Raw genomic sequence first — 13,228 nt, forward strand, 5'->3', positions numbered from 1 at the left:
CTATAAATAGGGAATAAATAGATGTTGCCAAATGAAGCAGACCAGCTGTGCCTGGATGTCTGCTTCATCGGATGAAATGCATGTTGCTTATTGTCCTGCCTCTTGATCGTATGCAGGACAAGAGGCAATGTGCTCCCTGCTTACAGAGGTGCACCCTTGGGAATCTCCAGGGCGCTCCTCTGTAAGCAGGAAAAGCCGAGGTTCCCCTCATACAGAGATGCACCTGGGGAAATCTTAGGGGTGCATCTCTGCAAGAGGGGAAAGCTGTCCAGGCACTCCCAGGCATTGTGGGAATTTATGAGATGCTGGTTTTGGCCCCTCAAGCTCCAGAAGCACCTGCCTGGGGCAGCTGAAGGGTGCAGGCAGCCGCAGGCTGCCCATGCTCTCTTGCCAAAGAACAAATAGACGTCTGCCGTGATAATGCAGCATGAATTATTACTATCTTTTGTTGCAACCACAAGCAAAGGCACTTGTGTTGCGGCAAAGGGCATGGGCATCTATTTACTTTTGCTTTGTGCCACCATAAAAATTGTTATGGCACAAAGGTGACATCTTTTTCTCATTGTAGTTCTTCTTTAGTATTTCCTTTTTCCAGGTCATGGATCGAGTATAGGATGTTGTTTTTCTCACCCAAATGCAGCACCCCATTTTGGACACATACCAGATGACTTTAAAAGATCAGGACAGTCATTGACTTCCCTGGGAGTTTTGAACTGGAGAAAGAGGTCAAGGCTAAAATAACTATTTGGTCTTAAATAGGAGTCTTCTATCCAGGACCTGCGTTCATGGTGTGAGTTCAGCAAAGGTGTCTGTGCAGGAATGGCTGCTCCAATCTAACCTTGTCACTGTCCTAGCTCAAACTTCTCCTTTGCAGCTCATGATGAGCCCTTCTTGACAGTGGTAGTGCAGTTAGAAGTCATTGCTACACAGGGTGCTGGCAGCAGTCAGTCGGACCTCCTCACATCCTACATATATTGCAGTCACCACCTTGGCTTTCTTCCATGCCAGCCCAAAATCAAAATGAGTGACTATCACTGAACAGACCAACACACTGAAAGCTGCAAGCACCCGCATGATGCGTGTACTTCATCTCCGTCAAATGATCAGGTAAGAACCTGATGTCGCAAGTCAGTGGAAGCGTCTACATGTTCATTAACGCACCGTTATTATGGTGCAATAAGTTTTGTACCTGTGGGCATTTGTACATGTGCTTGTGCCACAGCACCGGGCACTTTTAAAAGCTGAGAAAATGGCGGCAGAGCGCTTCTGAATTAAAACACAACAAAGGTGTTTTAGCTCAAAAGTGTACCACCGCCGTTGTCCTAGCGCTGATGTGCATTCACCATTTATACAAATGCATGCGACGCAGCTCACATGTGATTAATCGCACAATTAGCATCTGTCATTAATCATAACAAATTAACACGCTGGAGATCCGTCACATCAGAGCAGACAAATGTATGTGTATAAATGCCCAGTAGTAACAGATACTAAACTTAATGTGTCATAATCAGTGCTGCTGCACAGTAGCACTGGTGCATGCTTTTTTGTGATGCTAATGTGCAGTGCAGTAATCCTACTGTGCATTAGCACGGTTTTTGCCTGCCATGCTAATGAGCAGTAGAATTAGTCCACTGTGCCTTTAGCGTCTCGTGTAGATGCACCCAGTGGAAGTTAAGAGCTCTATGCACTTCCAAGGGGCAAGGGCCTAATAATGCATGTGCTCCCCCAGGATAGCACTGTTGTACAGGGAGTCTGGCTCCACGGCTCTGCCCAAAACACAGGAGTCTCAGGGCAGGAAGAGAAGAAGGATCTCTCAAAGGATGAGGTCCAGTCTGCACTGCATGGTTTTGCTGGCAGAACTGGGCATCCACACTCCCCACTCCCATGGGCAGCAGGTCGCCCTCGCTCTGCAGCCAGAGCAATGCCAGCTCTCCAAGTGACAAAAGTCTTTGGCTACTACCTGGTAGCCAAGGATAAATACATGGTGATGTGCCCTTTAACAGCCAGTGCCTCCCAGAAGACATTATGTACCCAGCCAGCACAGCTGTTGCAATGGAGTCACACGCTCTACACATGCGGCCAGCTTCTTGAGGTCTCCAAACCACCATCCTTCCTGCCCCAAAAGTCCAGAACTGGGCTCTGTGGCCTGCACTCTGCCTCTCCTGCTGCTTTGGCCCCGCATCAAAGCTAGGAGGTTGCTTCGGTTCTTGGTGAGGTCTCTTCTACTCTGACACACTTTAAATCGGGGTGGGCAAGATGCAGCCCACCAGGCCATTCTATCTGGCCCGCGGGGCCCCTACAAAATTTAGAAAATTAATATTTATCTGCCCCTGGCTGCCTGTCATGCGGCCCTCGATGGCTTGCCAAAACTCAGTAAGTGGCCCTCCGCCTAAAATAATTGCCCATCCCTGCTTTAAATGCAGTCCTTCCCCTTGGTGTCTATTCCTCAACATCTCTCCTGTCCTGATGGTAATAATCCTCCATTACCCCTCACCTCACCTCTGACCACAAGGTGGACCTAGAAAGAAAACATCACGTATGAAGCAAAAGAAAACAGAATTACACAGTCATGGCAGACAACTGCTCACAGACTTCATTGCTCATTTTCTTCCCTGTATATTGCTCTTCTTTTCCTCCCAAGGTCTCCTGCTGACATAGCAATCCTAAGATAGCGCCTTCTATCCTCAGATCTTACAGTTTTCCCAAGCACTCGTGCGTTAAGACTCACAACACCCCCTTGTATGGAGGAAGAGAAGGAGGCCCACAGAGAAATGACCTGATTAAGTCAGGTAACATGGACTAAGCTGCACACCTCCTGATGACAGTTCCCTGAGTGAACCACCCCAAATTTTCTCAGTCTCTGAGCAAAGCTTCTCCTTCAACCCAAGTGATGCCTAAAAAATTGAACAATTTAGCATATCAAGTCAGAAGGCAGCATGGTGCACAGTAACTGGACTTCCCCCTCTCCACCCACTCAATACACTACCAAAGAAGGATTATTTTAGTTGTGTGTGCGTGCAAGTGTGTCTGGCTTAATGGATTCTTTTACAGCTGTGAACTTCAGAAAGACAAAAAGAAAAAAAAAATTCACTATTGCAGACCTAGTTAGTCATACTTGCCTAAGTGTCATCCTCAACCACCCCTTTGTTGATACTCCCAACGAGGCCTTTTTGTGGAAGAGTCTTTGAGAAGTGCAACGTGTGCGTGTATCGGACAAGTGTGCTTTGATGGGATGCAGCAGCACTGTAGGAGGCAGTGATGGATGGCACAATGAGATGGAGAGAACATCATGGGATTGCAGGCAGGACATAGACAGCCAGAGACCAAATGCTGCATGTGGCAATTTTACCTTTGGGCGGAGCTCGGCGGTTGGAAAGACCTTGTAATGTGAATCGCTTTCTAGCGAGAGCTGTGTGCTCAAGGTTAAGGCTGGTAGAAGCATCAGCTAGGAGAGAGATGGAAAGGGAAAAAGAGATAAGGAAGGAAGGGTCAACCTCCCAGGTTATGGGAAAGGAGAGGCTAGCGCGGGATGACAAAACAAATCCTTTGGGTTACGTTCAAGCCTGTGCAACAGTTAATCGATTAAAATGGTGATACGCAGCCAGGGAAGTTAAATAGCTGAGCCAAGTAGATCCCAGGACAGGCTGACGGCGTGCTACCTGGGAAGACTTTGGCTCACCGAGTTTCGATGGAGCATAAAACCAAAAATAAATAAATAAATAAATAAAAATGAGGGGATGCAGCTAGTCTCAAAGGAAAAGGCAGGTCAGTAGCAAGCTAACTTAAAAAAAAAAAGAAGATCTGGTGCCTTCTGCCATGAAAAAGCATCACTGTGCTCTTAATGGGTAGCCCATGGCTCCAGTGAGAAACAAGAGATGAAGCTTTCTAGTATGGGAGTGTCTGTAGCCTTCGTGCACTGATTCATCGCTTTGGTATCAACACTGAGCTTGGTGTGATTTAAGCCTTACCTGCTGGAGTCTTTCCAACAGCCTCCATGCTATTTGGCTGGCTTACAATGATACTCTGCCACTGTGTTACTTGATTGGTGGGGGTGTATGTATTGACATACCCATCAAACTCTCATACCAGTCACCCGTGCTCCCTGACAATTACAGTGGCAGCAAAAAGTCGTAGTTGGGGCTGGATCCCGTGACCCTGGGCTTCCAAAAAGAGCAGACGCCCAGTTACCCACATCTATAATAATGAAAGGGATGGACCTGACCCCAAAACACAGCTGCCAAATTTCACACCTGCCCCCTAAAACGGGCAGGTCGCAAAGGGAAGTATACGGCAGAACAAGGAGCAGAAGCCACAGGAGCCAGTTCTCCTGCCTCTGAGCCAACACACAATGCTTCACATGCTGCCAAGGTGATTACCACTAAGGAGACACACATGAAGACCTGAAATACAAGGGAAACATGGAGAGACAATGAATCCAACTAATATCCAGACTGACACGTGACGGACAGATAGACTGTGGTTCCAAAAAAGCGCATCCCATCACTTCCTGTTTGGCAGACGAGCGGTTAGGCAACAGAGACGATCCATAATCCCGCGTGTACTTTGAAAGGACTCTCTCAAGGAATGCAAAAGGATCAGGTTATAAAGATGCCCAGAACTTGGAAATTAAGGTCCCTTTGCAGTCCACTTATTTAAAAGCCAAGCAAATTTGTTCACAAGAGGCCTTCAGGACCACATGCTAAGACACATTTAAAAAAAAAATAAAAATGGTGGGTTTTCACCTCAATGAAGTTTTAATTCAGCTGGACAGAGGGGAAAAAAGAAATGAAGCCCTTAACTATGTGTTATATCATGTGCTGAGATGCACATTAGGGCTTTTTGACTGCAAGCTCCCACTTCGCTTCTCAGTGCCATGCACCGGTTACAAGTTGGACCTACCGCACAGCACAACACCTTGAACTGCCATGAAGCTTTCATTTTTTCCTGCAGGCAAAAACTGCAGTAAGCCAGCTTCCATGTGGATTAAATCAATTTAAAAGTCCGGTCCAGGCATAATGCTACGCTACATGCAGATGACTTCTCATCACAGGCCCTAATTCTAATGAGCAGTTCTTAGAAATCTGTAAGAGTGAGGAAGTTAAAATAATAACTGCCAGTAATCACGGTTGTTGTTTTTGTTCCATAACACCCGAAGGAAGTAACCACACCTGAAAATCATTTCAGACTGACTTGATGTAAAATTGAAGGCTGGAGTCGGCATGTGGCAGAGACGAGACACTGTTTAACCTAGTAGCCAACTGCCTGTAGCATACCAATATAACCTGCCTGATCTAGCAGCATCACCTGGTGCTCGATGCCAGGAGCCCTGGCATAGGCTGTCACTGCACATATATGCAATGGTGACATTTTGCCGTGGGCCAGCAGAGAGTCCCATGCTATGTACCAAGTTAAGGCTCACGTAGATCCTCAACGTAGGATGCAAGTAGGACTTTTGAGTGGTACATGGGCTCTTTGCTGGCCCTCTGCCTAGCTCTGAATTTCAAGTGATGAGAATAGTTACCTGTTTCCATTCTGAAAAGCTGAAGGTGTCCTTTTTTCCCTCTCTCATGGGCTAACTATCCAGTAATGAAGCCCACAGATCCAACTTGGGCTCCTACAAAGATGGACTCACTGCTCATCTCTCCAATAGCTTTCATGGACATGGAAAGGACTGGGGTACCAAGACAGGGCTCCCGATTGAAGTGAGGAGACGTGCTCCCACCAGGAGCTCTATGACGGACTCATTGGTAGATGGAAGAACTGAGATTCACCCGTAGGGTTCGAACACACAAAACACCTTTCACTCCAGTTAACATCAGTGGGAGGTGCTTACCAGGCCAGAAACTAAGATGACTAACTTGGGAAATTCTGAGAAAGCAGCTCGATTCAGCTAGAAACAGAGCTGAATGCAAAATTACAAAATTACAATGTTTTTGGAGGAAATTATTATTACATTTCAACCAGAAACAGGGAAAAAAAAGATTTTCAACCAACATCTTATGAGAGTTTTTAGAAGAATTTTCATGGGGAAAAAAACACAATGTTTTATCAGGAAAAAGATCTTTTTTTCACTAAAACCTTTTCACATTGAAAATTTCAGGAACTTAATTTTTTTTTTTCATGAAAAATCCAGAATAAACGTTTGACCAAAATCAGCATTTTTTTGCAAAGCTTTTTGTTTTGGTAGAAAGCCAGTTTTCATTAGGGAAAATAAAACTCGGATGTGTTGCTCTTTTTCGGTTATTATTCAAATTTACCTCCCTTTAATTCCTAAAACAAATGTATATTTAGGAGGACGCTCTGTCTGACAGTGGCTTCCTGTTGGATTGCTGCCAGCAGACTTCCTGGCATAAGAATCAGTGGTTTATTTCGTGAAGTTTACTTTGCCCTGCACTGAATAAAATATATCTGCTGTACTTCTCTATGATAAATACAAGGAACGTCCAAGTGACCACACATGTTGCTGAGAGAGCGAGCGAGCGAGCGATAAAAAGCATCCCTTTGAAATAAAACAAAGCCATTTGTTAAAAGTCATTAAACATTTTTTAAATTAAACATGGCTGATATCCAACACAGACAAAAAGGACACAGTCAAGTAAAAACAAAATCATCTTTTCAAGAAAGGACGTCCTATTGCTAGCTAGCCCCGTAGATCACAGAAGCAGAGACTTTAAAAAAATCTAAATGCAATCCATGCCGTTTGTTTCCATTTTGCATTCACTCTCAACGCCACGAATAGAGGAGTCGGTTTTGCCAGTGTTTATGGACAGATTTATGTTACACTTCTCAGGCACAGAAGTCACACCCCATTATGCAGGTCACAAATTCAGGAGGCTGCATTTTCAACCAACCAACAAACTGCCTTCATTGGTACGAAAAATAAATCACAGTGAAATGAGCTGTATTGCTCAGACATTTTGTAAAAGCATGATTTGAATGGTGTGCTTGAATCCTTTGAACAACGTCCCTTGGAAGGAACCCAGGTCACATTTCATGGCTAGTACTGCAAGGATACAAAAATCACCCGCTGGGGGGTCACGTTCCTTGCTACCTCTAACTCCTACCTCTCTTTTGTCTGGTGCTGGGACTGGAGTTCCTGTTCCTGTTGTTGGACATCTCCAGGCTTGATGTCTCAGATTTGTTTTCGTATAAACTCGACGACTTCCTGCTAAACCTTTGAACAAAAGAAACAGTGGTTAGGTTGTCAACCAGTAACTAAAGTAACTTTTGCATTAATAACTTCTGAGCCCAAAACATACTAAATTTACAAAATCTCTCATAATTATTGACCTACACTTAGAGAACTGGTTTGTTAGTTGAACACCCCCCCCCCCCCCCCCCCGCAACAATATTTAAATTTCACAGCTTGAGGGCAGGAAGGTGGCTGCGTGAACCCAAAAAATGACTTTTTAACTTTTTTGTTTGCAAACTGGCCCCAGTAGGATTCTGGCCGTGGTGTAAATGCCAATTCCATTCCATTTTTCTCCTACAACCAATACGAACACTGACCTCAACTGCTTAGACTATCACCAGTTGTCTGGAACCAGAGATGGATCAAGGTGAGAACCAAAAATCTCAACCCACTCAAATTTGGGGAAAATGGTTTAATTTGGATACAGATACCAACCTCCAAACCCACCAACATATTTGTGGTTCCCTGTCAGATCCCAAGCAGGAGAGGGCCCATTTTAGGGGGGGGGGTCAGAAACAGAAGAGTTTGCACCAGGTTCTGGCACAACAGGGTGTCGATATAAGACCACCAACTTGTGTGAGTTCCAACATTTTGGACCAAAGTTTCGAACCCAGAAACTCAGGAGATTCTGATACCATTGAACTGCACTGATCTGAGCACAAAGCTAAACACCAGCTACCAGAGTAAGGCCTGGTCTACACCATGTAGTTCTGCTAGCAACACCGTGTGCATGTCCACACCCCAAGCTACTGTGGAGCAGAAGAAACCCTTCTTTCTCATTTCTGACCAAAAAACTTCTGGCACTGCCCAGCAGCTGGCAGAAGATGTGTAAGGCATGCTGGCACCTTCCGCCAGCTGCCACAGTCTCGTTAGAAGCTGTGCAGCTCAAGGCACCGTGCCAACACGACTGATTAAGGGCAGTCGTATGGATCTGCTAGGAACCACACCAGCGTGCACACTCTTTGGTAGCTTCCCTCTTGGGTTAGGGACAGAAGTTACACATAAACTGGCTTAAGTGATCAGAAACTGGTTTAAACCTGTAACAGAATACAAGTTCGGTGCACATAAACCAGTTTCAAAATGACTGAAACTGGTTTAAGATGAACTTGGTTCAATGTAGTATTGGACTTCACTGATTTAGGTTAAACCGGTTTATGAAACTTCTGTCCTAGACCGCTTCCTGCTTTAAGTTAAATCTGAGTCCCCCAGCATCCCAATATTTTCCAGCCCTGGGTTGGGCTATACTGTCTGCTCCAGAGAGCAGGGCTGGCTCCATCCCTCTGCTCCCTAGCCAGGGAAGTGAGGGCTGGCTCACTGGCCTCCCAGGCAAACCCCTGCTGGGGTCTAGGGCCAGGAAGGAGGGATAAACTTCCCTTCCCCTGAGTATGGAGCCGCCCTGCCCTGCTGGCTTAGTGCTGGCAGCGATTGTGGACTACACATCCCAGACATACCTGGAAGCAGGAAGAGGAAGCGATGAGCAGCCCTGCAGGGTCCAGCTGCTGTGACTGTGGACTGCGAATCCCAGCAACCTCAGGGGGCAGCAGGAAGAGGAAATGATCACACAGCCCATGCTGGCTACATGCCAGTGTTATGTCTCAGCTGTGTGTTCTTGGCAACCCTGGCACAGGATGCAGTCTGTCTGACTCAAAAAGAATTCCCCCTCCCCCCCCCTACATGAACGAAACTGATTAAGATGCAGTGGGAGACGCACCTAAGACCCTCCAGATAACGGTGACGAGTGAAACAACTGCCCTAGGTCTCATTTGCATCCAAGATGGAACCAGATGACCATTCATTTACATGAGAGATGGAGAACAGAAAGCCTGAAGCAGAGACTGCAGTGAATTCTGGGATCAGAGAAGCAGGGGAGCACTGCATGATGGGGAATCTGTGCTCCAAATGCTAATCAACCCATGTTCACACACACCCAGCTCAGCATTTATCAGACCAGTTCTAATCTGGATTTACAAAGGACTTTTCCCCCCCAGACACACACACACCTCTAAGTTTAATAGTCATCTCGGGCCGTACATTCCCCAGTCCCAGTATGGGAGGCCTATTTAAACTTGATTGACTAAAACTCGGTTGCCAGGTTAGGGAATGCTGAGGCAAGAGACCAAGTCCGAGGGGGTATGGGCAACATTTGAACAATGGTAAAGGGTTCATCACAGCGTCCAGCCCATTGGAGCCCTAATCATAGGTGTTGACATACTTTTCCCAAGATGAGTGGTGGAAGTCCTCCTGCCCAAAGGTTACGAACACTCCAATAATTGCCTTAAGTCTGTTAAAAAACTGTAGTAAGATCTGGAAGTCATGCTAAGCTGAGGCTTGTTCATAACAAGTAAAAATCCAAAATCCTGATGCTGCAAGCTATCTATTGTTTCTGAAGAAACCATGAGATATCCCATCAGTATATCTGCTATCCATAGGAATTTCAAGCTGGCTCCCAAGTGTCTGGGTACTCCTTAACCGTATGTGTTTCCTGATTCTCAGTCAGTTTCTTGAGATGTTCCAAACCAGATAACCCCTTATCAAGAGAAAAGACAATGATTTACACTATTGAGAATGCTTTGAAGCAGCTGAACTGAGGGTATAAAAATCTGTAAAAAAGCAGCAGTGTGTGCACTTCAAGAAGAAAAATCATGTGCTAGCACCATCCCCTGCGATGAAGTAAGTTTATTTCTTGAATCACTGGGCTTTTTGAGACTCAGCAATTGTTATTTTTGACCATCTGCCCTGTTTGCCAGAGAAGTTAAGAGCCTCGGTCTGCTGAAGACAACTTCCTTTACAAAAGAGGAAGGCGGTAGCTGAATATCTGGCAGCTGGTGATGTAGGTGAAGGGTTGCCAGATGTCCAGGGCTAATAATAGTTTTCCACCTACCCTAGGTATACTACTTGCTCATATGGGTGGTATAAGAGATTAACTGATGGGAGTATGGTATTCAGAAGTTGTGAAGCCTACGTAAGTGCTAAGTGTTGCTTATTAGTATTATTAGATGTGGAAGACTCCCCTCAGGAAACAAAGGACAAGGACCTGGTTTTTAAGCACTGCATGTACCGGAAAAGCTGTGTATATAATGGGTCAGGCTGATCTAAACCACTCCCTGCCCTAACACATGCTACCAGGTGATGCCCTTGATCTGTATAGAGAGGGATATGATGTGGATAGCTTACCCCATTTCCATGACAAATGCACAAGGGGGAACTGGAAAGATGAAATACCTGTGAGATTCCTTCCAGGGTTTTCTACTCGTCCTTCTAGGAGCTGGATTACAGAGGAGGCCCATGGCTTGCTACTCCTTGGGGAATAGGTAGGTTTGGCTCCAGAAATTAGGTCTTGGATGACCAGCCATATGTCACAGCTTCTTGCATCCAAGTCCTTGGTTTCTAATGGCTTCTGCTCTCTGATAATGCGTCTCAAATAACACTGCATTGTCAGGGACTGCCCCACGTCCAGTTTAACTACAGCTAACGGGGTTAATTTTGCTTTGAAAATTTTGAAGTCCTAAGATGCCTAGTAGCAAGCTCACATGCCTATTTAAAATGGAGCTGATAACACCTACCTATTACACAGGGCATTTAGGAAACAATACACAGATGTCGAGAAAGTGCCTTGAGAATCCCTCTACTCATCATAAGCCACAAAGCCCCATAAATGCCTTATAACAAACTAGGCCCTTTAGCACAAAAATCCAAAGGTCTCTAAAACTACTGTGTTTCGCGGGATCCACAAGGTTGTAATTGGGAATTATTTCATCCACGGAAACATTTTAACCTGGGTTCCTCATAATTAATATGTTCCAGGAGTTATGTTGCTTGCAGTGACAGACACTTTCATTGCAACACCGGAAAAGACTGCGTGGGTGACAGAAAAAAGGACACCGTGATATTTAATCTTTCCAATGTGTAAGAGTGATAGAGTGCGTTTATTTCTTAAATCACTGGGCTTTTTGAGCTTCACCAGTTGTTATTTCTGACCATCTGACCTGCTTGCTTTGGAACATCAGCCAAGGTTTATAGGCTTTCCCTTGAAGAGACGTGTATCTGCTTTTGCAGCTAGATGTCAGAAACAAAATGTAGACATTCCTTTTGAGCTAAACAAGGGAAGAAGCCAAACCATACTGGTAATTTTTCCATTGTTTCACAGTTCCTCTCTTGCTCTGCTCACGTAATGGCTAACTGCAGGCCAATACAGGAAGAGGGTAAAGATTTATGAGAGTGAGAATGATACCAAGGAAACACTTGAGCAGTTTCTAAACTGCATCTCCAAGAAAATCACAATAGTAGTTCAAAGAAGTGGTGCTCAGATTATATATCATATTTTTCTCACCTACACTGCACACTTTTCTCCAAAAAAAATAATATATTTGCTGGAAATTGGGGGGTGGGGAGGGGTGCCTTAAGCGAGGAAATAGGAAATATAGTAATTGCTGCATTTCCCTTTTTTCCCCTCTTTATTCTGTTTTTTTTTAACAAGGTGTAGATCATAGTTGTTGCATGCTAGAAAAACACGGTATCTATCTGTGTACTCCAGATGAGCATGCCTGGATGCCTGAATAAATCATTGATGGGTTGCAGAAAATGAAAGGTTGTGTGTTCACAGCAGCCAGTTTCAGTTTTATAGACTTAAATAGATACAGAAAGAACACACACGGATCACTTCACTGTCACTGAAATACAGCTACCTTGCAGGCAAAATCCTGCTGTATTTTGCACTTTAACAATAGACAACAGGAGGTCACAAGTATTTAGGGGAGAAATCGAAGCTGCTGAGAAATCAAGAATTTAGGTCAGCAAAATCTAAAGGAAGAGAGATGGGCTTCAGGCAACTACCACTGCTTTTGCAAAGTGTTCTGAAATCTGTAATCATCCCAAATGTCTAGACCACTGGTATTAATTGTCTTTCTCGTCTGAAAGTCAGCAGAGTACCCTGGCTTTTTGTTGCTGCTGCGACCCAAAGGGAAGAGCTCTTACCAATGAAATCCTAAGAGGCATAGGACTGGAAGGGCGCATCTGGGTCTCACAGCCCAACCTCCTGCACTTCAGGGAGCCTTGTAATCCATATCAAGTCCAAGAGGGTCCACACTAGCCCCTCCAGCACACCAAAAGGCACAAAAAACCTCCTAACACCTTATAGGAGCGATTCATAACCAAATGGAGCTCATAACACCTACCTATTACACAGGGCATTTAGGAAACATTTAGCTGCGAGACCCTATTAAGGGTGCTATGCAACGTTAGCATTTTTGGTGTGCAAACCTGATGCAGAAGATAAACCCAGGGATTTCAAACAGGAACCCACAAGGTCAAAAACATTCTGACCTTGTGGGTTCCTGACATTCTGACCTGCTGTGGCTCGAGCTCTTTGCAACAGAAGATTGCTGTCGTGTTTTATCTGTAGCCAAAAAAACAAACGAAAGCAAAGAGTAGGCATTTTAGAGGGGGGTGGGGTGTGGGCTGAGGCACTAAGTCTAATGAGATGGGCCTTGAGGCTAAAATGGTTGGGAACCACTGCTGTGTAGAAAATGTGGGGCATGTCTTCACTGGCTCCACAGAACTCTTGGAAGCACGATCCTCAAGCCTGCCAGGCCAGTAGTGGACCTAGGGGTGGGAGAGTGAGGCACCAGCCCGGGCGGCTGATTTAGAGGGGGCACCAGAGTGGTGCAACCGGTGTGTAACAGCCTGAGCGTGCCCCACGCAGCAGCCGCAGCCGGAGTGTGCTGAGTTTCTGCCATTGTCTCGCAGCACCTGCTTTGCATGTACCAAACCCAGAAGTGGGCCCGTGAATTTGCTCTGAGACCACTTCTCACACCCACTCTCAAGATTTCTATCTCCAGTGTGCTTGAGAGTGAAGCCCACGGAACAGCTTCACCTCCTTATTTCCATTTTTGGCATGCCTGGGACAGGAGCACTGGGAAGGGGGTGCTTCAGTGGCACTCCAGTGCAAGCTGAACAGACATACCCTTTGAATACCCGTGGGCCTCCACCACAATGTACCACAAGCAGAGAGCAGGAGGGATCCCAGGGGCCACC

At 45.5% G+C, this 13,228-nt stretch overlaps 1 protein-coding gene across 10 annotated transcripts in view; it reads right to left on the bottom strand.

Annotated features, from left to right (window-relative positions):
* Positions 1-13,228, bottom strand: part of MCF2L2 (MCF.2 cell line derived transforming sequence-like 2) — a 261,747-nt gene that overhangs the window by 19,120 nt on the left and 229,399 nt on the right. For all 10 annotated transcript variants that reach the window (XM_059731182.1, XM_059731185.1, XM_059731181.1 and 7 more), the window contains one exon: positions 7,068-7,177. In XM_059731182.1, the coding sequence (XP_059587165.1) occupies positions 7,068-7,177 (110 nt within the window). The remainder of the gene's footprint in view (positions 1-7,067; positions 7,178-13,228) is intronic.

This window comes from Alligator mississippiensis, chromosome 7 (assembly GCF_030867095.1).
Source record: "Alligator mississippiensis isolate rAllMis1 chromosome 7, rAllMis1, whole genome shotgun sequence".
Classification (NCBI taxonomy): Eukaryota; Metazoa; Chordata; order Crocodylia; family Alligatoridae; genus Alligator; species Alligator mississippiensis.